Source organism: Rhamphochromis sp. 'chilingali', assembly GCF_963969265.1.
Source record: "Rhamphochromis sp. 'chilingali' genome assembly, chromosome: 3".
In the NCBI taxonomy this organism is placed as follows: Eukaryota; Metazoa; Chordata; class Actinopteri; order Cichliformes; family Cichlidae; genus Rhamphochromis; species Rhamphochromis sp. 'chilingali'.
In genome coordinates, this window is record NC_137931.1 from 2,339,666 (window position 1) to 2,364,777 (window position 25,112).

General features: G+C 45.4%; 1 protein-coding gene across 3 annotated transcripts in view; it reads right to left on the bottom strand.

Annotated features, from left to right (window-relative positions):
• Nucleotides 1-25,112, bottom strand: part of hecw2b (HECT, C2 and WW domain containing E3 ubiquitin protein ligase 2b) — a 78,688-nt gene that overhangs the window by 39,540 nt on the left and 14,036 nt on the right. For 2 of the 3 annotated variants that reach the window (XM_080876841.1, XM_080876840.1), the window contains exons 4-6: nt 23,767-23,861; nt 17,455-17,530; nt 17,213-17,382 (exon numbers count right to left, since the gene is read on the bottom strand). In XM_080876841.1, the coding sequence (XP_080732967.1) occupies nt 17,213-17,382; nt 17,455-17,530; nt 23,767-23,861 (341 nt within the window). The remainder of the gene's footprint in view (nt 1-17,212; nt 17,383-17,454; nt 17,531-23,766; nt 23,862-25,112) is intronic. The other variant, XM_080876842.1, reaches the window with a different exon arrangement.

Sequence of the window (25,112 nt, forward strand, 5' to 3'; positions counted from 1 at the left end):
GCCCAGTGACTCTACCTGGCCTACCACTTCTCAGTTGCTGTCGTTCCTAATCATTTCTACTAACAGTTGACTGCAGAATATTTACAGTGGGGCAAAAAAGTATTTAGTCAGCCACCGATTGTGCAAGTTCCCCCACCTAAAATGATGACAGAGGTCAGTAATTTGCACCAGAGGTACACTTCAACTGTGAGAGACAGAATGTGAAAAAAAAAATCCATGAATCCACATGGTAGGATTTGTAAAGAATTTATTCTGGTCGATTCTAGCACCAGTTTTCTACAGAACGTTGTTGGAAATTAAAGAAAAGGGCAGACTTCCATCAAATATGAATTCTGCAAACATTAATCTCCTGCTAAAACCAGGCAAAGACCCTGTATATCCCTCAAGCTATCGTCCAATATCCCTTATAAATGTAGACCTTAAAATAATCTGCAAAGCTCTCTCAAAGAGACTGGAGAAAATAACCCCCCTCTTAATTCATCCTGACCAAACTGGTTTCATAAAAGGCAGGCACTCATCAACAAATACACGTAGATTACTTAATTTGATAGACTACTCATACAGTAAAAACCTAGAAACTACAATATTCTCTTTAGACGCAGAAAAAGCATTTGACAGAGTTAACTGGAAATTTCTATTTGCAACTTTACACAAATTTGGTTTTGGATCCTCTTTCATAAACTGGTTAAAAATATTATATAATTCCCCAACAGCTTGTGTTAGAACAAATGACCAGACATCCTCCAGCTTCTGTCTCCTGAGGGGCACCAGGCAGGGATGCCCACTCTCCCCTTCACTATTTGCAATTTTTATTGAACCACTAGCAGCAGCAATTAGACAGAATTCAGTAATTAAGGGCATAAAATGCAAGAACGTGGAACATAAAATCAGCCTTTATGCGGATGATGTGTTACTCTTTCTCCAAAATTCACAAACCAATATCTCTGGGGTGATTGAATTGATAAACTCTTTTGCAAGAATATCAGATTACTCAATTAACTGGTCAAAATCTACAGTCCTACCGATTAATTGCTCCTTCCATAATTCCTCTTCTACACCACTGCAATCGGGAAATATAAAATATTTAGGTATTAATGTTTCTCCCAAGCTTGCAGATCTAACTAAATTAAACCATATCCCACTTTTAAAGAAGGTAGAAGATGATCTGGCTAGATGGAAATGTCTACCCATATCACTCATGGGAAGGGTTGCCGCTATAAAAATGATGGTCTTACCAAAAATAAATTATTTATTCTCAATGATCCCAACTAAACCGCCACAAGATTGGTTCAGATCTCTAGATTCATGTATGTCCAAATTCCTTTGGAAAAATAAACCCCCACGTATAAGCTTAAAAACACTACAAAAGACCAAGGATAAAGGAGGACTAGAACTGCCTAACTTTCAGCACTACTTCTTAGCCAACAGGCTTCAGTTTATCTCAGGATGGCTAAAACACACCCTCTTAGATGAACCTTGGCTAGATGTAGAACAAGCACTCTGCAATAATCTAGAGATCTCAGACCTACCATTTATCAGCTCAAACATCCAACGACATGAATGCTTTAAAAGCATCAACATCAGCTCTTCTCTGACAGCATGGTGGGAGTTTCTAAAATTGACGGCGTCTTCATTAATCCCATGCAAACGTACACCTATCTGGAACAACCCTGACATATTACAAAACAATAATATGATAAACTTTTCAGATTGGAGTGATAAAGGAATCAAATATTTAGAACATATACTAGAAGGAACAGAATTTATTTCATTTGACGGACTAGTTACACAATATGGGATCAACAAGAAAAGATTTTTAGAATATCAACAAATTAAATCCATAGTAAAAAAGAAATTTAAACCGGGTCAAGTTGAACTACAAACACCACCAAGTGTGGTTCAATTTCTTACTCTTAAACCCCCCAAATTACTATCCAAAATATACAGAATGCTTTCTAAAACAGATGAATCAATATCACTTCCTATTGCAAAATGGGAAGCGGATTTATCAGTTAACTTAGACCTAAACTTCTGGTCTCAGATTTGCTTAAAAACCTTTCATCTAATTAGAAATCCCAGTCTTCAATTAATTCAATACAAAATATTACATAGAGTGCACTATACAGGTCATCGGATGTTCAAGATGGGCTTTACGTCTACCAACAACTGCTCACACTGCCAAACCAATTCACCGGACAATTATATCCACGCTCTTTGGTTCTGTCCACCAGTTCAGAAGTTTTGGCGCGAGATATGTGAAGACTTATCGAAGTGTCTGAAATGTAACATTCCAACTTCCCCCTTAGTGTGTTTGTTGGGCAGCTTAGATAATGTCACTTCAGAAAAGAATATCGCCCATATGGTTTTCACTGCCCTATGCATAGCCAAGAAAACAGTCCTCATGAAGTGGAAAAATAAAAATAATCTTAATTCTAACCAATATAGAAATTATCTATTAGATTACATTAGTCTTGATACAGCCTCTGCCACCACATCAGATCAATTGCTCTGGGCTCCTTTGATCAGCTCCATCACCTAGTGGGGGTGGGGGGTCATAGTTTGGTCCCGCCTTCACTGTTGTGATTGGTGTGGGGGTAGGGACAGGCTTAGGGCGTCGGGGGGTTCCCCGGAGGCATCTTCCTTGGGGGGCTCAACCCGGGGTAGCGGTCATGTCCGGTTAGGGGCTCTGTTGGCTCTCAGGTGACTGTTTCCTCGCGGCTGCGTGCAGCGGGGCTAGGGGAGGGTCTGTGCTGACGGACGTGGGTTACTGACCTGGTAGCCTGGCTGCCCCTGGGTGGGTCCGGGATGGGCGTGAGGTTCTGGGGGCGCTCCGTCTCTGGGCTGGGACCCGGACCGGGCCTCGGGGGCTTGGGTCCTGGTTGGTGTGTTGCCGGGGTTGTGGGCGGGTGGGTGCATGGGGGCCCAGCCCTGGAGCAGGGTGCCACCGGTGCATTGAGCCACCTGGGGGGCTCTTCAACTGGTGGGGGAGATTGTCACATCTTGCAGGAGCTTTCCTCTCCTCAGGAGCTCCCTCTGCAGGAGGGGGAGATACAGGAGAGGTGGAGGAAGATCTCAGCCTGGGTGTTTATTGTCTTATGTAGTCTGGAAGATGAGTGGATGGTGGGGTGGGTGCAGTTTTCTCTGTGGTGGGGTTGGGTGGACTGTCCCGGGCTCTGTGGGGCCGGGCGGCGCTGCTGCGCTGGGCCCCGGTCTGGATGGGCCTGGGCCCCCTTTCCCTGGCGGGTCGCGGAGTGTGGGGGTGCCTACTGGGGTCAGCGGGGGAGCTGGCCCCAGGGAGGGGTCACTTGCCCCTCCCTTCCTTCCCTCCCCATCTCCAGCTGCCTCCCTCTTCCCGCTCCACCACAACCACCCACACATGCAGGGCCTTGGAGTAGGGGTATGTCACCAGGGTGCAGAGGAGGCTACCCCCCCCTCTGTCCCCTTCTGGCTGCCTCTGCCTCAATTTTATCCCACAACTTAGACATTCACATTACTCACACTCTCATTACACATACATATAGGATCTTGGGGGTGGGCACGATACACGGAGTCCAAAGTACCATCAGGGTGTACACCCCACCCCTGGCGTCGTTGCCCACCTCTCAATTTTAAATACACATAGACATTGAGGGCTAGCAGGAGGGACCATGCGCTTACCTGCTGCTCTCTGGCAGGTAGCTCCAAGCCCTCCTGGGTTTTAAATGCACCTTAAAACACACATGCATCAACACTACAATGAGCGGGTGGAGGGAGGTTTGGAGTCTTCTCTCACCCCCATTCTCTGCGACCTGCTGGAGCAGGGGGGGCTAGGAGGAGGAGTTGGCCGTCCGACTGCGGTCTGGAGTGTGGAGCCTTCCTGCTGCTGCGGAGTCGGGGCGGTCTGCCTCCCCCCACCGCAGGGAAAAGGGAAACACCACCTGGGTCTGGGTGCAGTTCCCCCCTCCAGGGGCGGGGGCACCTAGACCCGGTTTGTAGAGTACGCTTGGGGAGTGTGATCGTGTGTACAACGTCTCTTTATGTCTGTCTCCACGTTGGTTGAGTGTGGAGTAAGTGCATATGAGCGCATGAGGGTGGGAATGGATGTTTGTATCTGTGTGTGCCTGTATGTCTGTATCTATATGTCAGGTTGGGTGTCAGGCGCCACCTCTCTGGGGACATCTCAGGCCCTCCAAGGTTTGGAGGCCTATCTCCCCCTACCACCACTTCCCCTGCCAGTGGCGGACCCCCTCAGACATCGGTGCGTTGGTGGTTCTTTGTGTCCGGGGATGGGCGTCCAGGTACACACCGGCTCACTCCTTGGCGGCCGGGGCTTGCTCGGGCCACTTCGGAGGTGGGGTGCCCCCGGCCTCTCGGCCTGGGGCTAGGTCACTCAGGCGCAGCTGGCTGCCGGCGGAGCTCACGGGCGCGTCACTGCAACTCCCCCTGGCTTCTGCTCCGCGGCTGCTGAGTGAGCCCTCATCTGGGACTCTCCTCAGCTCTTTCCGGGACAGTGGCGCAGCTGCCCCTCTGTTGGTCTTCCTTGGTCTCTTGTGTTCTGGGGGCCTCTGGATGTCTGGAGTTTTGATCTCCTCCACACCTGCTTCATGCCCTGGAGGACGGGGCTGTGGCCCCCCCACACCCTCTAGCAGATTATTACATGAAGGAACCTTTTAAAAAAACAAAAAACAAGCGCGTCCATGCTCACAGGTGTACACACGGGTGATCACACCCACAAACTACACCCTTTTTGGCTCCTACCTCAAAGCACACTGTGTTCTGTTGATCTTATGTGCTGCACAATAATGTTTAACATTTAGTATTTACTGTCATATTCCCATATATCATTGTGATGTTGTTTATTCTATTACTCTTGTTCTCTTCTGCTTGCTTTCTTTTTTCTTTCTCAGCAGGTGACCCAGGTGATTGATATATGCATTTTTTTTTCTCTGCCCGTTCTGTTGGTTTTTGTCTTTTGCCCTTCTCCCCCGTCCCTCTTCTCAGCTGTTTCTCTTTCCCTCTTTCTTTCTCCCCTTCTTTCCCCCAGTCAAGTCTGTCCCGTATTCAGTAAGTGAAAATAAAATAAACAATAAAAGGTGAATCAAATGGACCATTACGGCAAGGCTGGGATGGTCAGTTTGGTAAAGTAAATCCGTTGGGCATCTTTCTTTGCCTTTAGACAACAATTCTGAGGGCAAAAGAGCCAAACGGGACAGGCCAAAAAAAAAAAGGAAAAAAAAAAAATTTATTCGTAAATCAGGGTGGAAAATAAGTATTTGGTCAATAACAAAAATACAACTCAATACTTTGTAACATAACCTTTGTTGGCAATAACAGAGGTCAAACGTTTACTATAGGTCTTTACCAGGTTTGCACACACAGTAGCTGGTATTTTGGCCCATTCCTCCATGCAGATCTTCTCGAGAGCAGTGATGTTTTGGGGCTGTCACCGAGCAACACGGACTTTCAACTCCCGCCACAGATTTTCTATGGGGTTGAGGTCTGGAGACTGGCTAGGCCACTCCAGGACTTTCAAATGCTTCTTACGGAGCCACTCCTTTGTTGCCCGGGCAGTGTGTTTTGGATCATTGTCATGTTGGAAGACCCAGCCTCGTTTCATCTTCAAAGTTCTCACTAATGGAAGGAGGTTTTGGCTCAAAATCTCACGATACATGGCCCCATTCATTCTGTCCTTAACACGGATTAGTCGTCCTGTCCCCTTGGCAGAAAAACAGCCCCATAGCATGATGTTTCCACCCCCATGCTTCACAGTAGGTATGGTGTTCTTGGGATGCAACTCAGTATTCTTCTTCCTCCAAACACGACGAGTTGAGTTTATACCAAAAAGTTCTACTTTGGTTTCATCTGACCACATGACATTCTCCCAATTTTTTCACACCAAGCTGCTTGCCTATTGTAGATTCACTCTTCCCAGTCTGGTGCAGGTCTACAATACTTTTCCTGGTGTCCTTCGAAAGCTCTTTGGTCTTGGCCATGGCGGAGTTTGGAGTCTGACTGTTTGAGGCTGTGGACAGGTGTCTTTTATACAGATGATGAGTTCAAACAGGTGCCATTCATACAGGTAACGAGTGGGGGACAGAAAAGCTTCTTACAGAAGACGTTACAGGTCTGTGAGAGCCAGAGATTTTCCTTGTTTGAGGTGACCAAATACTTATTTTCCACCCTAATTTACAAATAAATTCTTTACAAATCCTACCATGTGGATTCATGGATTTTTTTTTCACATTCTGTGTCTCACAGTTGAAGTGTACCTCTGGTGCAAATTACTGACCTCTGTCATCATTTTAAGTGGGGGAACTTGCACAATCGGTGGCTGACTAAATACTTTTTTGCCCCACTGTAGTAGCAAGTAAATTTCTCAACTGAAATATTGCACAGGTGCCATTCTATCACAGTACCACACTGGAATTTACTGGAATGACAGTATTACATAGCTGGCATGGTGGATTCAAACAGAACAAAGTAAAAAAGCTGCTTCAAAATGAAAACAGTGAAGGGAGAAAAGAAGAGGACAAAGCAAGGATTAACCTGGGACAAGGATTTACAGAGTTTTAGGATTTAAGGGGCTTAAAAACAGAAACCCAGGAGTTATCATCTAACTGATGGCTAAGTAACAAACCATGCCATATACATAAAAAAAAAAACACCCAGCACGCCCCTGCGGGCGGTTTATCCTTCAAGCTCGGGTCCTCTACCAGAGGCCTGGGAGCTTGAGGGTCCTGCGCAGTATCTTAGCTGTTCCCAGGACTGCGCTCTTCTGGACAGAGATCTCCGATGTTATTCCCGGGATCTGCTGGAGCCACTCGCCTAGCTTGGGAGTCACCGCACCTAGTGCTCCGATTACCACGGGGACCACCGTTACCTTCACCCTCCACATCCTCTCGAGCTCTTCTCTGAGCCCTTGGTATTTCTCCAGCTTCTCGTGTTCCTTCTTCCTGATATTGCTGTCATTCGGAACCGCTACATCGATCACTACGGCTGTCTTCTTCTGTTTGTCTACCACCACTATGTCCGGTTGGTTAGCCACCACCATTTTGTCCGTCTGTATCTGGAAGTCCCACAGGATCTTAGCTCGGTCATTCTCCACCACCCTTGGGGGCATCTCCCATTTTGACCTCGGGACTTCTAGGTTATACTCGGCACAGATGTTCCTGTACACTATGCCGGCCACTTGGTTATGGCGTTCCATGTATGCCTTGCCTGCTAGCATCTTGCACCCTGCTGTTATGTGCTGGATTGTCTCTGGGGCATCTTTACACAGCCTGCACCTGGGGTCTTGCCTGGTGTGATAGACCCCAGCCTCTATGGATCTTGTACTCAGAGCTTGTTCTTGTGCTGCCATGATTAGTGCCTCTGTGCTGTCTTTCAGTCCAGCTTTGTCCAGCCACTGGTAGGATTTCTGGATATCAGCCACCTCCTCTATCTGCCGGTGGTACATACCGTGCAGGGGCCTGTCCTTCCATGATGGTTCCTCGTCTCCCTCCTCTTTCTTGGGTTTCTGCTGCCTGAGGTATTCACTGAGCACTCGGTCAGTTGGGGCCATCTTCCCAATGTATTCTTGGATGTTCCTTGTCTCATCCTGGACTGTGGTGCTGACACTCACCAGTCCCCGGCCCCCTTCCTTCCGCTTAGCGTACAGCCTCAGGGTGCTGGACTTGGGGTGAAACCCTCCATGCATGGTCAGGAGCTTTCTTGTCTTTATGTCAGTGGCTTCTATCTCCTCCTTTGGCCAGCCTATTACCCCAGCAGGGTACCTGATCACGGGCAGGGCGTACGTGTTGATGGCCCGGATCTTGTTCTTACCATTCAGCTGACTCCTCAGGACTTGCCTGACCCTCTGCAGGTACTTGGTGGTTGCAGCCTTTCTAGCGGCCTCTTCATGGTTCCCATATATACATACATATATATATATATATATATATATATATATATATATATATATATATATATATATATATATATATATATTTAATATACCTACAACCACGATTACCGACACTAACAAGCTGATCTACAATACGGCAGCAGTGATCAGTGAGATGCTTGGCTACAAGTTGAACAGCCACAAGGGGCAGTACCCTCCATGGAGAAGGAGGCTAGAGGGCAAGATCAAAGTAGCACGGAGGGAGGTTAGCCAACTAACGGAGTTGCAGAAAGGTGCGACAAAGAAGGTGCATAAGAAATACAGCAAGCTGTCCATACCTGAGGCCTTAGAAACTGCCAAGCAAAGACTCACAGCCTTGGCCAGCCGCTTGAGAAGGTACACCAGAGAGATAGAAGGCAGGAGAATAAACCAGCTGTTCTCCACAGAACCAGCAAAGGTGTACTCTCAGTGGCAAGGGAACAATAAGAGAACAGCACCACCAAGGCTGGAGACGGAGCAATACTGGAAGAGCATATGGGAGAAGGACGCAACCCATAACGGCAATGCTCAGTGGCTAGTGGATCTGAGGGCAGACCACAGCAACCTCCCCGAACAGGATCCAGTAACCATCACAGTGGCAGATATCCAAGAAAGGGTCTCCAGTATGAAGAGTTGGACAGCACCAGGGCCCGACATGATTCACGCCTACTGGCTAAAGAAGCTGACTGCACTCCACGAGCGTCTAGCAGCACAAATGAACCAGCTGCTAGTTAACGAGAGACACCCGGAATGGCTAACCGAAGGTCGGACGGTCCTGATCCCCAAGGACCCCAAGAAGGGACCGGTCCCCTCCAACTACCGACCAATAACCTGCCTCAGTACTACATGGAAGCTCCTGTCAGGCATCATATCGGCTAAGATGAACAGGCACATGGGTCAATACATGAGCGGGACACAGAAAGGAATTGGCAAGAATACCAGAGGCGCAAAACACCAGCTACTGGTAGACAGAACAGTCAGCCGAGACTGCAAGACCAGACTGACCAACCTGTGCACTGCCTGGATTGATTACAAGAAGGCCTATGACTCAATGCCCCACAGCTGGATACTGGAATGCCTAGAATTGTACAAGATCAATGGGACCCTAAGAGCCTTCATCAGGAACTCAATGGGGATGTGGCGTACAACACTAGAGGCCAACTCCAAGCCCATAGCACAAGTCACCATCAAGTGCGGGATCTACCAAGGAGATGCTCTGTCCCCACTGCTGTTCTGCATAGGCCTGAACCCCCTCAGTGAGATCATTAACAAGACTGGCTACGGATACCGACTACGGAACGGAGCAGTTGTCAGCCACCTCCTGTACATGGATGACATCAAGCTGTATGCCAAGAGTGAACGAGACATCGATTCACTGATCCACACTACCAGGCTATACAGCAATGACATTGGAATGTCGTTCGGACTGGAGAAGTGTAGTCGGATGGTAACAAAGAGAGGGAAGGTAGTCAGAACTGAGGGGATTGAACTACCAGAAGGCAACATTGCAGACATAGAGGACAGTTACAAGTACTTGGGGATCCCACAGGCGAATGGGAACCATGAAGAGGCCGCTAGAAAAGCTGCAACCACCAAGTACCTGCAGAGGGTCAGGCAAGTCCTGAGGAGTCAGCTGAATGGTAAGAACAAGATCCGGGCCATCAACACCTATGCCCTGCCCGTGATCAGGTACCCTGCTGGGGTAATAGGCTGGCCAAAGGAGGAGATAGAAGCCACTGACATAAAGACAAGAAAGCTCCTTACCATGCATGGAGGGTTTCACCCCAAGTCCAGCACCCTGAGGCTGTACGCTAAGCGGAAGGAAGGGGGCCGGGGACTGGTGAGTGTCAGCACCACAGTCCAGGATGAGACAACGAACATCCAAGAATACATTGGGAAGATGGCCCCAACTGACCGAGTGCTCAGTGAATACCTCAGGCAGCAGAAACCCAAGAAAGAGGAGGGAGACGAGGAACCATCATGGAAGGACAGGCCCCTGCACGGTATGTACCACCGGCAGATAGAGGGGGTGGCTGATATCCAGAAATCCTACCAGTGGCTGGACAAAGCTGGACTGAAAGACAGCACAGAGGCACTAATCATGGCAGCACAAGAACAAGCTCTGAGCACAAGATCCATAGAGGCTGGGGTCTATCACACCAGGCAAGACCCCAGGTGCAGGCTGTGTAAAGATGCCCCAGAGACAATCCAGCACATAACAGCAGGGTGCAAGATGCTAGCAGGCAAGGCATACATGGAACGCCATAACCAAGTGGCCGGCATAGTGTACAGGAACATCTGTGCCGAGTATAACCTGGAAGTCCCGAGGTCAAAATGGGAGATGCCCCCAAGGGTGGTGGAGAATGACCGAGCTAAGATCCTGTGGGACTTCCAGATACAGACGGACAAAATGGTGGTGGCTAACCAACCGGACATAGTGGTGGTAGATAAACAGAAGAAGACGGCCGTAGTGATCGATGTAGCGGTTCCGAATGACAGCAATATCAGGAAGAAGGAACACGAGAAGCTGGAGAAATACCAAGGGCTCAGAGAAGAGCTCGAGAGGATGTGGAGGGTGAAGGTAACGGTGGTCCCCGTGGTAATCGGAGCACTAGGTGCGGTGACTCCCAAGCTAGGCGAGTGGCTCCAGCAGATCCCGGGAACAACATCGGAGATCTCTGTCCAGAAGAGCGCAGTCCTGGGAACAGCTAAGATACTGCGCAGGACCCTCAAGCTCCCAGGCCTCTGGTAGAGGACCCGAGCTTGAAGGATAAACCGCCCGCAGGGGCGTGCTGGGTGTTTTTTTTTTTTTTATATATATATATATTAGGGGTGCAACGATACACAAAATTCACGGTTCGGTTCGGTTCGATACTTTGGTGTCACGGTTCGATATTTTTTCGATACAAAAAAATGTTCAAGCATTTTTAATTTGTCATTTATTAAAATTATAAATATATATTTTAACTCAAAAGTACAGTTTTTAAATTTAACCCTAACCCTTGTGCGTGTTTTTTATTTTGACAGCGAATGCACACCTGCGGACCACTTATGTGCAGCCCTGGTTATTTAGCTCGTCATATTGCAGCCACAGAAATTATTTTGTCCATGAAACCATAAAGCTGCACTTTCTTTTTGCCTTATAGTCTGATTTGTCATAACTTCTCCGTTTTGTGGTAAGCTTTTCTTTGGCTGTCACTTCTTCACCCTGACCTGTCTTATTTGGCTCAGCAGAACTGAAATGCTTTTACACACGCACTCACATAAGCTCAGCGATTCTCTGCGCGATCAACCTCTCACATGTTTAAGCTGCGGGAGATTTCACTTGTCATGTTTCCATAATAAGCTAACGATTAATAAGACGATGTCAGAGGAATTGGTGCACAAATTATCATCACTCACAGATCAGTGCTGTCGCTCTCTATACACAGTTCGCAGGATTGCAAAGTGAAAGCAAAAAAACAAGCGCAAATTCAAACGCGATTTCAATATGTCACATATTGACAGTGGCTCACCGATGCCAATGACATAATTACCCAGCTACATTTCTGAAAGAATGCAAAAGCATTGACATATATTTTTCCTACAATAGCCCGACGGGCAGGGCAGAGATAGAATTTTGGTAGCCCGACTGAAAAAAATCGCTAGCTCCGGGACGTCGGGCTAGCGATATTGCAAGCCCTGTATCTGATTGAGGAATCACTCATCTTTGGAAAAGAGAGTTTATTACAGAGAAATGGCTCTTTCCAAAATAAAAGCTATACTATCCGCTTCTTCTGGGCTATATTCTCAGCAGCATAAGGAGAATCATGTGCTAACAGCTGTCTAAATGACTCGGCTAAAGTTAGTAGCATGCTTGTTGTTTTTGTCTTTGCACTAGGATGATGTCGTTGTAAATGTGCAGTCATATTCGTCGTGTTCCCACTAGTGCTTTCAGGTTAATCTCGTTGAAATGACCTTAACGCCACAACACGGCAAATCTCCGTTAACGAGCTACCGCCGATCGCCCCGTGCATGGGGCTAGACGGCCAACACGTTAACGAGCTAACTGCGCTAACACACTAGTTCACACCAATGTAATTGAGCATTGCATGGCACATCCAACATACTGTTTTACTTTAGTCCATGACTCGCTTACCTTCAGGGTCATACGTCACATGAAAACCAAAATAATTCCAAACGCCAGATCTGAATGAGAGTGGGGGAGGTCCATGTTAAAAGGAGAGCTTAACTTCTGTCTCGCTAGCTTGCCCTGCGCTCTTCCTTCTGACTATGCTGTCTGTGTTGAGCGCTCAGTGGATCTGCGCTGGACAGTGCAGCCTAGGCGGAGTAGTCGAACACAGATTCACTGAGCGCTCAACACAGACAGCATCGTCAGAAGGAAAGTTGATAAAATAAATTACAAATGTTGTATTGTTCGATACATATGCGTACCGAACCGAAAGCACTGTATCGAACGGTTCAATATCGATACGAATATCGTTGCACCCCTAATATATATATATATATATATATATATATATATATATATATATATATATATATATATATATATATATATATATATATATATATAGGGAGGGAGAGAGAGAGAGAAATATAGAGATAGATAGATAGATAGATAGATAGATAGATAGATAGATAGATAGATAGATAGATAGATAGATAGATATATAAGACCCTAGAACACTTCTAAAATTTTTCTGTTGTTTTTATGGTTGCAACGCTGCAGCTATCCATTAACCCATGTTGTTCTGCTTATAAAATTCAGGGTCACAAGTATTGTTTTATGTGGTTGCATGTGGTGTGCTGACCTTTGTTAAGCTGATAGAAACGATGCTTTTGAAAGTACCTGCCACTTAAAAAACTCATGTCATGCTTGCACTTCTTTTGTAGTGCTAGCTAGATGCTGAAGTACCTCAACTGCCACTTATGGATATTAACACTCGTTACCATGTTGTGCCAATGAAAAACACCGGCCCATGTTAACCCCTGACCTTGGCATACAGTTCTGTCTCTTTCATCTCTTTCTATGCGACATCCCTTACTGATTGATACACCATTAGGATGTATGATTAGGAACATAAAATAACTCCTCTCAGATGTGTTCAACCGAAAGTAACAAGCCTGTTTTGAAAATGTAAGGAGTACAGATATTTACTTCAAAACGTAGGGAGCCTCCCTTTTTTCCGCTTCATCACACCAAGACACATGCAGGGCCTTGGGTACAGGTGTGTCAGTGAGGTGCAAGGGGGCATTCCTCCTCTGTCTCCTTCTGGCCAACTGTGCCTTAATTTTATTCCACAGCTTAGACATCCACATTACTTACACACTCATAACACATACATGAAGGGCCTTGGGGGTGGGCACGCTAAACAGCATCCAAAGGACCTCACCTCTGGCGTCAGTGCCCACCTCTCAATTTTAAATACATGTAGACATTGAGGGCTCTTGGTAGGGGCGGTGCTGACAGCAGCTGCTTCCTGGCAGAGAGTACCATGCCCCTCCCATGTTTTTAAAATGCATTTTAGGTATGGGGTCTTCACACCCCGGTTCTCTGTTCGCCATCTGGGGTCTGGGATGCTGGGCTTCCGTGCTGCTGCAGGACCGGGCGCGGTCTGCTTGTCTCCACCCCAGACCAAAGGGAAACATCTCCTGGGTCTGGGGGCGGATTGGCCCTCTGGGTTTGCCCCTCTGGATCTGGAGGTATAGAGTACGTTTGGGGAGTGTGAGTGTGTGTACAGTGTTCATTTCTGTTTGTCTCCATGTTGGGCGAGTGATGAGTATTTGTATATGTGTGCATGAGGGTGTGAATGCATGTTTGTGTCTTAGTGTGACTGTTTGTTTATGTTTATGTGTCAGGTCGGGTCTCCATCTCTCTGGGAACATCTTAGGCCAACCCAGGTGTGGCAGCCCATCTCCCCTCACCACACTCCCTGCCAGTTGCTGATGCCCTCACCTTTCGGACACTAAGAACCACCAATGGGTGGTTCTTAGTGTCCGGGGCTGGGTGCCTGGGTGTGTATTGGCTCACTCCCGGCGCCTGCTTGGTGGGGCCTAGCACCCGTGGCTCAGTCGGGCCCCTTCCGAGGGGTGGAGGGCCCTCAGGCCTCTGGGCCTGGGGCTCAGTCTGCGCTTCCCAGAGTTGTCTCTATTTTCTGAGGCAACTGAGGTAGTTTGCGTTGGTGTCTGTTGTGTAGGTGACATTCACCATGCTGTTGCATGCTGGGGCAGCAGGCTGACGATGCCAACAGACTCAATAAACGTATCTGCCAGTGACATTGTGGAGAAGGAGCTGAACATATATTGTCCAAAATAAGCAGAATGTTGGACAACACCTCCGACCCAGTCGTTTAGCACCACTGAACAACAGGAAATATTTTTGTTTAATTAATTTAGGTTAGTTAGTTGCTGTTCTTACTGTCTTGGAGCAACTATGCCCACAATAATGTCTTCTGTGATTAATAAAGTACTCCAGCTTTGATTGTGATTCTGATCAATCCCGAATTATTTAAAAGTAGAATGGGAGGCAGAGCCTTCAGCTACCAGGCGCTCATGTATTGAACCATTTACCTTTTCATCTTAGCTTTGATGCCTGACAGGAGTTTTCCTGTAGGCATCACAGAGCTACCAGGTTATTGGCTGGTAGTTGATGGGACCTGCCTTTTCTGAAGATCCTTAGCAATCAGGACTGTTCAGCCTTTACTTCGCCATTCCAGGCGTGTCTTGTCCAATAGCAGCTGGTTCCTTTGTGCTGGTAGATGCTCACAGAGTGCAGTGCGCTTGTTTAGCCAGGAGATGTGAATCGTGTCAGGGCCTGGCTCTGTCCAACTCTACATACTTGAGACTCTTTCTCAGATGTCTACCATGGTGATTGTTATTGGATCCTGTTCAAGGAGGTTGCTGTGACCTGCTCTCAGATCCATTGGCTACTGAGCGTTGTTGTTATATGATGTCTCCTTCTCCCATATGCTCTTCCAGTTGCTCTGTCTCCAGCCTTGGTGGGGCTGCTCTCATAGTGCTCCTCTACCACTGAGAATATACCTTGGAAGGTTTATTCTCCTGCCTTCTGTCTCTTGTGTATACCTCTTCTAGCGGCTAGTCAAGGCTGTGGTTCTTTGTTGGCAGTATCCAAGGCCACAAGTATAGGCAGCTTTCTGTACTTCTTAAACATCCGCTTCTACGTCTGCAACTCCGACATTTGGCTAACTGCTCTCCATGCTGCTTTGATTTTGGTCTCTAGTCTCCTTCTCCATCAAGGGTACTGCTCCTTGTGGCTGTTCATCTTGTAGCCAAGCATGTCACTGATCACTGCTGCTGTGGTGTACATAGGCTGGCTGGTTTTGCTGATGGTCACAGTAGAGATTCTCCATAATGCATCTTTCTATAGACCTTCAGAGTATACTTCATGTAGTCTTGATAAATGGCCAAAGGGGGTCCAGGTTTCCAGCTGCCAGCTGCTCTAGCACTCAACGCCTCCAATTTGCTAATGCAAGTTAGCCACACTGTCCCATGTAAGGAGGACTCTGATTGGTTAGAGAGAGACACACTGGCTGCCTGGATCTTTCTGCAGAGCTGTGCAGATAGCTTTGCACTGCTAAGAAGTATCTGTGCTTATACAAATACAGCCTCTGTATTTACACTCTGCCCAACAAAGACATACGTGAAGAATATGAAAGGATTCTGCAGTGAGATAAAGAGCTGAACCTTGTGTCTGTGGACAGCCTGACCCCCTGTTGAAAGTAATGTGCTAAACATGGCTAATGCTATTATTACTGCCTTAAAGCTCATGATTAAAATGCTGATTGTAAATACATCAGTCCATATGTTGCCACATAACTATAGTTGTCTCTTCTATCTTTCCTTTTATTACTCTGCCAAGGCAAAGAGTAGAGTCAACACTATTGCTGTAAGTTCATTTATTTTAACTACACGAGTATACAAATTCATCCTCAGCTGGACATAGATGATCATCAAGGACCATCTTTACCTAATCCCAGCCTCTAGGGCTACGCTCAAACTGCAGGTCTTAATGCTCGATTCTGAGTTTTTGAACAAATCCGATTTTTTTGTCTGCTCGTTCACACTACAAATAAAATGCGACAGCAAATGCGCTCTAGTGTGAACGCTCAAAGCGGCCGCATGCGCAAAAGAAGACGTCACGCACAACGCGCTCTGTTTAGACCCAGAGCAACAGTATTGTTTGACTGATGGCCTTAATATAAAGACTTGTTTCTGACTTTACGTTTCCCAATTTTGCTTCAAGTTATTTTGTTATTTACATAATAATGTAGATAACCTAATAATGATCCTTATTGCTGTTTTAGAGGAGCAGTGCTTCAAAGGATAGCTGCAGATTTCTGTCAGAATCTGCAGATTATACAGGACAAATAAAATGTTCACGTTTCTCCAACGTTGTCTTCCCAACAGTTTCACTGATATCTACACTGGATGGACAGGAAGCGTTCACGATGTCTTCTCCGGAGCTGATAATTGGCGTCTGTCTTGTGTCAGTGATGTAAAAGACGGATTTAATGCGACATGACCATCAAACAGCAGTCGCTTTCTAAAACATCGGATATGTATCGGATTCAGGACCACATACGAAAGTGTCCCAGAATATCGGATTTGTGCCGTTCACACTGTCACACCATGATCGGATAGATGGTCGCAGAGGGTCAAAAAAGTCGGATTTAATGCGCTTTCGCCTGCAGTGTGAACGTAGCCTAATACGGTATGTTCAATCTTATCAGTGAATGCCCAGCATATTGCAATGAGTATCATTTAACCATTTACTGCACCTACAGTACCTGTATGTAGTCAAATGTGTGGTAAAGATGTAGATAATTGAATTTAATTATTAATAAACTGCATGCAATGAAAACCAAAACTGAAATTGATTCAGTTTATACATTTCTTCTGTATGCCCTCTAGAATATATACAGACATCCATGTTTACAGTGATACAAAGCATTAGAACAGTTTATCTATATGTACTTTTGCTAATAACAAATAATCTTTATTTTTAATCAAAAACATAAAGTACAAGTCTAATTAGTACCATGAATAAGAAATTTGAGTAGTGAAATGGTTCAAATAAAAATGGATGTTCATGTGACAGTGAGCTAATGATAATTCTATTAGAAGTAAAAGAACTGTAATGGCCAGGGCATGCAAGACTACTTAGGGCTGCCAGTTTATTATTAGAATAGGTGTCACAGATAGAGTGCCCTCACCCATCGGCTCCATCCAAGCTCTGTAGTGCCTGCTGGGTAAGGTAATCTTATTGAGTCAGTGTGAAGTTATGCTAACCTCCCCAAGCCACACAGGGTTGATGGTGTTGGATATGATGGAGGAGCGTCTCTCCTGGCCATGGTGGGTAAACTTTGGGAGGCCGCTCCTCTTCCCGGGCTGGATCGACATTTTCAGGTAGGGGTCCGGGTTGAAGAACATCCCTTTCTTTAGGTTCACTGCTCGGAAGTCTGAATTGGAATACTTCATGAGTATTTTTGTATTCATTCTCCAGCACATTTCCACTGACTCATTCATCTCACCTGACAGGGTGAAGCTGACAAGTTTCCGACAGTGCTCATACTCTGACTGCTCCTCCACCTGGCCTTCACCCCTCACCTGATGACAAAAAAAAAGAAAAACAAAAAAATGAACATGTTTTCAGCCCTGACTCTAACAGATAAAAGTTTAACCAGGAAGACTTAAGTGGGTGGAGTTAAGACTGTTTCTCACATCTCTTCACATGAGAGAGGTTAGTGCCATTCACCCTCACTACAATCACACCTCATTGAATCTCACTGTTTAAATTCAGTTTATGGCTTCCCAAAGCCACAAACTATCCAAAATATATTATTCTTTTCACAAAGCTCCATGTATTAATGCTTGAATTTATTAGCCATTATTTTATCAGGATGAGTCAGTAAGAGTGAAAAATAATTTTGTGAGCTCTTGAACTCTTGAACAGTTCCTCGTGTAACCTGGATTTATTATCCATCCATTTTCTTCCACTTATCCAATTCTGAGTCACGGTGTGGCTGGAGCCTATCCTAGCTGTCTTAGGGCAGAGGGTCGGGGTACCCCTGGACCTGTCCAGGGTGTACTAACGCATAGAGACAGACAACCATTCATACTCCAATTCACACCTATGGGCATTATAGAATTACCAATTCACCCCACTAACTGCAGGTCTTTGGACGGTGTGAGGAAGCCAGAGTACCCAGAGAGAACCATACAAACACAGGGAGAACATGCAAACTCCACAGAGAAAGGCCCTGGCCTCACAGCAAGAAGGTCCTGAGTTTAGTTCCACACTGAACCTTCTTGCTGTGAGGCAACAGTGCTGACTAGGGCTGGGCCATATCACACCGTTCACAGTAACACCGGTATAATGTTGGGCAACGATAACAAAATGAAATATCGCAATAGAATATGGGTAAAACGCGCATGTGCAGTGCCTTTGTTTACATACGGCGACGCAGAATGAGAAGGGCGAAAGCAGATCGTTGAATGAAACATGAACCAGAACTGGTTTGTAAAAATGCTGCAGCTTCAGTGGTGTGGAACTGGTTTAGCTTTCGTCCGTCAGATACACAACAAAGCACTATTTTTGGTAGCGCATGCTAGCGGGCCGTCGTTATTACCGTGTTGTTTGGAAAACACGGCACACTTCAAATCAATCCTTAGATTTTTCTCAAAAATCAACAGAGCCCCTTATAATCCCGTGTGCCTTATGTATGAACTCTGGTTGTGTTTACTGACCTCGAAACGATTTTATGTGCACGGCGCTCGAAAATCTGTCAAATGTTTCAGTACGACTTTGCTAAGCTACGAAGCCGCACCGCTTGATGGATTGTCGGAGCATTACGGCTATTGTAGGCGGAGCCTCGCGGAGTGATATGTACTGTGCTTCAACATAATGTTACCGTATTGTGTGTGTATAACCTCTTTTTAAGTTTTGTGGATATTATACATGGTTATGCTGAGGATATGTCGGCCAATTTCCACTGGAAATGCCCTTTGGTTAAACTGTCAGCAAGGAATTGCATTTGCACTGTTACATTTGTATATAACTTTAATGCACATAAAAACAGCTGCTTGTTTAAGTTAAAATACATTGATGGGTTTTTTTTTTTTGCACTAATAAAGTTGTGGAGTTGTAAAGTATTTTGTCTAGTGTCAATTATATCGTCAATTATATCGTCAGTTATATCGTTATTGCAAATTTTCAAATGTATATCGTGATAAATATTTTTGGTCATATCGCCCTGCTCTAGTGCTGACCACTGTGAGATTGCAGAACACTGGTCAACTGTTCTGCAGGTCAAGTTAAAGTCCGACATCACAAAGGAAAGTCCTACAACACAAGGCACACTGTCCTTTTTTAGTCACTAGTGACTAAAAGATTCTCACCTTTCCACGCACTGAGCACATACTGCTTTGCCTTTACAGTATGGCCCAGATAAACCTCAAATTCACACTGTACAAGATCTATCGTAAAACATTGTTAGATCCCAGGAGGTCTGGACTCCATCTACATTAAACTTTTCTATAGCATTGAAGGTCTCAGTGAGCACCATGGCCTCTATCATCTTAGTCAGGAAGCTGAGTGTTAGGGTACCTGGGTCGTCCACCCAGTGTTTGTGTTTTTGTTTCTCTGAGTCTTGTTAATTTATTCGGTTCTCTGTGTATTTTAGATTTCTTTGCCCAGTATGATTTTACTCCTGAGTTTATTCTCTATTTCTAGTCTTGGTTTGCCTTCGTGATTCCTCCCCTGTTAGGTCAGTCTTGTCTTCATGTGCATCTGTCTGTTCCCTTAGTCTGTGTCTCTGCGTACTTCCTGTTTTACTTTGATAGTCTCCCGTCGGTGTGCGTCAGGTTCTGTTTTGCGTCTCCCCGGTCTCATCTGTTTAATTAGGGTCAGCTGTGTTTCCTTTCTGGTTCTTGTTCCCTTATTTAACCCTTGTATCTATTGTCTGTGTTTTCCTCTGTTCAGTGTTGTGTGTTTCTAGTTTAGTTTCTAGCGTTCCCCAGTTTATTTCCTGTATTGACTCATGCCAGCAATAAAGCTGAGGTTTTTGAGTTTATGTTCGCATGCTGGAGTCTGCATTTGGGTCCTCCATTCCTGCCTGCCGCACACAGACCATGACACGAAAAACCTGACAGTGCTCCGGCGCTGCTCTGAGGATAACCTTCCAATGAGACAACCATTTCTGCAACAGTTATGCCTGTCTGGCCTGACAAAAGCCACTCCTCAGTAAAAGGCACACAACAGCCTGCATGGAGTTTGCCAAAAGGCACCTGCCAGGCAACCTATCAGATAATGACAAAACAAAATTCTCCAGTCAGATGAAACAAAGATTTAAGTCTTTGAGGGTCATGTCTGGAGCACTGCTCATCACCTGGCCAATATAATCCCTAAAGTGAAGCATGGGGGTGGTAGCATCATCCTTTAGGACGGGTACTCTGGCTAGTCTTCCCAGTTTCTGAGGAAAAAAATGAATCTAGCAACACAGAGACATCTTTGATCACGTTCTAAGCTGAGTTCAAGGTTATGGCACGGTGGTTAGCACTGTTGCCGCACAGCAAGAAGGTCCTGAGTTCAATTCCACCATCAGGCCGGGGTCTTTCTGTGTGGAGTTTGCATGTTCTCCCCGTGTTTGCGTGGGTTCTCTCCGGGTACTCCGGCTTCCTCCCACCGTCCAAAGACATGCAGCTTGTGGGGATAGGTTAATTGATTAATCTAAATTGCCACTAGGTGTGAATGTGCGAGTGAATGTGAGTGTGAATGGTTGTCTGTCCCTGTGTGTTGGCCCTGCGACAGACTGGCGACCTGTCCAGGGTGTACCCCGCCTTTCGCCCTATGACAGCTGGGATAGGCTCCAGCGCCCCCCGCGACCCTGAAAAGGATAAGCGGAAGCGAATGGATGGATGGATTCTTGTGTATTGGTTTGAATAACTGTGTCCACCTTTTGCTGTTCTGGCTTGGCTGGTAGGTACTGGACCTTCTGTTCTGGTCATGCTTCACCTTTTCAGGTGAAGATGGCTATTAGAGTCCTCTACTATAACTGAGTCGGCTGGGTCCATGATCAACCCAATATCACGGCAAAGGATGTTATAGACAGGCCAGTCCACTGTGTCCATTTCATGTTTTAGAAAGCTAAAACATGAAATGGACACAGTGGAGGGGAGTTGCCATGATGGTCACATTCTTTTGTCAGGCGGCAATTTGATCCATAATAAAGGACTTTGAAAACCACACAAAAACTGAAATTTCAGTTTCATTGTTGAGTTCTTACAAAACACTAAATAAAACACATCACAAGGAGGAAGCCAGTGGAAGAAAGTGGCATTGAATAGACTGTGACAACACAAGATAACGGGGGGATAGGAAACAGGTGGGAACACAGTTTGTTAATAATAATAATAATAATAAACTTTATTTATAAAGCACACTTAAAAACCAAGGGTATGCCCAGGTGCTTAACAAGTAACATAGAGAATAGGAGGAGGATAATAGAAATAGGACCAAAGCAAGTACTAAGTATGCAAGCAGGTAGCTGTCACTGATACACAGGAAAGCAACAGGTACAGAGCAAACAAGAATTTAAATGAGCATAAAAGTGCATCATATAAAATCATAAAAGAAATATTAACTAGAGGGAAAGGCAAGATTGAATAAGTGGGTTTTTAGTCGTGATTTGAACAGTGCAATGGAGTCAGATGCGCGGAGGTCGAGAGGAAGGTTATTCCACAGTACCGGGGCAGCCAGAGCAAACGCACGGTCACCCCGGGACTTCAGCCGAGATCTGGGTCGGGTCAGAAGTAGTTGAGTGGCAGATCTGAGTGTTCTAGCAGGAGTATGTGGTTTGAGAAGTTCACTAAGATAACTTGGCGCTAATTTATTAATAGTTTTGAATGTAAGGAGTAATATTTTAAATTGAATACGGTACTTTATGGGCAGCCAATGTAAGCTAGCTAGAACAGGAGTAATATGGCAAAATTTCCTGGCACCAGTCAAGAGGCGGGCTGCTGGATTTTGGACTGTTTGCAGTCTACGAAGAAGAGAAGAAGGAAGACCGTAGTACAAGGAGTTACAATAATCCAACCTGGAGGTCACAAAAGCGTGAATAAGCCTCTCCAGGTCCTCGTGCAGAACATAATGCCTAGCCTTAGAGATAAGGCGCAGTTGGTGGAAGCTAGATCTCACTACAGCAGACACTTGCTTATCGAGTTTGAGCGAGCTATCCAGCAGTACACCCAAGTTACTGACATAGTCACAGGAAGAGCTAGCAAAGGAACCCAGGGCAGCACAGAGTTGGGCACGAGGGATTTTACTGTTGAACACCACAGTCTCAGTCTTCTTATCGTTTAAAACGAGGGAATTACTCAGGAACCATTCTTTGACCTCCCGCATGCATTCTTGAAAGTAGTGCAGGGACACAGCAAGGTCGTCAGTAAGGTCAAAATAGATCTGTATGTCGTCGGCGTAACAGTGGAAGGCGATGTTGTATTTTTCAAAGATTGCGCCCAGAGGGAGCAAATACAATGAGAAGAGAATAGGGCCTAAAACTGATCCTTGAGGCACACCACAACAGACCAGAGCGGAGGAAGAGGAGAAGGTGCCTAAGTTAACTGATAAGGATCTATCAGCGAGGTATGATTTGAACCAGTCGAGGGCAGTGCCTCTAATACCCACAGTGTGCTCAAGTCTTAGTAATAAAATGTTATGGTCCACCATATCAAAGGCCGAAGAGAGGTCCAGTAAAACTAGGTTTATATGTTGAATTGTCATTTATGCTTAGAAATATGTACTCATATATACTTTGATTTTTATAATCGATTGCATAATGATAGAGGTCTGATCCTTAGTAGTCTGCAAAGACTGTGTGTGCCTCCCAGAGTGTTCTGGCACACACATCCTAAGGTCATGAGAGAGGTCGTACCTTCTCTTACTGTTTTATGGTACGGTAAATACATCTATGTCTGCTTAGGTATAAGTGTCTTTTGTTTAGATGAACTGCTGGACTTCCAGGTCCAGCAGATCTAGGGGAGTCATTCACGGGGTCACATGCTTTTTGCCATTGTAGCAGATCCATCTGCTTCCGCTTATCCTTTTCAGGGTCGCGGGGGGGTGCTGGAGCCTATCCCAGAGGTCATAGAGCGAAAGGCGGGGTACACCCTGGACAGGTCGCCAGTCTGTCGCAGGGCCAACACACAGAGACAGACAACCATTCACTCCCGCATTCACACCTATGGGCAATTTGGATTACTCAATTGGGAGGAAGCCGGAGTACCCGGAGGGAACCCACGCAAACTCCACACAGAATGACCCCGGCCTGATGGTGGAACTGAACTCAGGACCTTCTTGCTGTGCGGCAACAGTGCTCACCACCGTGCCACCGTGCTGTAGTAGAATTGTCTCTAAATGTTCCAGCAATAGGCCTGTGCGAGACAGACCTATCACAGTTCTAGGTTAACCAATCACTCTGGGGGACGGTAACAACTCAGTTTTCCTTTAATATAGCTGGTGTGTTTTTCTTTCATTTTATGGAAGAGATCAGCAGAGTGTGATGTAGGAGTGCGTTTAAGTTTTAAGGAGTTTGTAGAGCTGAGCTGCCTTTTATTTTGAAAGGTTTTCTCATGTCTGATATATTAGACGGCCAAGTAAAAGCCTGTATTTTGGTCAAGTTTTGGCTTGTCCTCACTGTGACGCTGATTTAAACTCCTTTATTTATTGACAGATACAAAACATATACATTTGTAACAAATCGCAGCTGCTTGGGCCCACACCTGGACAGAGGACACAACAATCACTGGGAGAAAAGAAGGTGGGACACACAGACAGCTATACATACTGGTACTGCAGGATTCTTGACGGTGATACAAGGTGTTGTTGCTCTTAATGCTCCACTTATACCATGATAATATTTAAAGCAGATCTTTGTCTCGGCTGTGGAGAGAGAAAACACAACACTCTACCTTTATGATCATAATTCCATGTATTAAAAAACATTTTCATAAGAGTTATGTAACTTGGTAAAATATGTGCCAACAACAGAAAGCATTGATTCCAAAATCACCTTATTTAAATAAAATTGAAACATAAATCTGCTACTACATTATATTACACACTGTGTAAAAGTCTTGAGTTACCCCAACCATTCATTATAATTTGCTAGAAAAATGGGAAATGTAGTGATTTATTGAAAGACATGCAAACACACATGGAAATACAGTTTGTAAAGAAAAAAAAGTCTGTACAATTTTCAATGTAAGTCAGTATTTTGTATGAGCACGCTGAACAATCTCAGACACGCATCTTTGTCATTTCTTTAAGCAGTCTTCGCAGATAGCTCTCCAGGCTCGGTGAAAGACATTCCAATGCTCTTCTTTGGATGTTGCAGATCAAAATCTGACCATACTTTTCTGTGTTTGTAATGCCATCAATTCTGACAAGATCCGTAACAGCACTGGCTGAAATTGTTACTCAGATGCCAGAAGAGAACGGATGTTGTCGCGACCTCCTGAAAATACTTTTAGGATTTAATCCACCATATACACTACTGGTTAAACACCTTCTCATTTAATGTTTTTTCTTTATTTTCATAACTATTTTCATTGTAGATTCTAACTGAAGGCATCAAAACTATGAATGAACACATATGGAATTGAATTATTCCAGGGTTTACCTTCCAATATAAAGCGCCTTGAGGCAACTGTTGTTGTGATTTGGAGCTATATAAATAAAATTGGATTGAACTGAATTTAATTATGTATATCTGCTACTGGAACTCTGTGTGGCATTTAAATGGACTCTAATCTGAGGTGCTGTTAACTTGCGATTTCTAAGGCTGGTGACTCGGATGAATTTATCGTCAGCAGCAGAGGGGACTCTTGGTTTTCCTTTCCTGAGGCGGTCCTCGTGTGAGCCATAGCACTTGATGGTGTTTGCAACTGCACTTGGGGACACATTCAAAGTTTTAGCAAGATCTGAAAACTGCTGTTCACAAACGCTGCCCATCTAATCTGACTGAGCTGGAGCTGTTCTGCAAAGAAGAATGGGCAAAGATTTCAGTCTGTAGATGTGCAAAGCTGGTAGAGACAGACCCGAAAAGTCTGGCAGCTGGAACTGCAGCAAAAGCTGGTTCTACAAAGTGTTGACTCAGGGGGCTGAATAATTACGCACACCCCACTTTGCAGT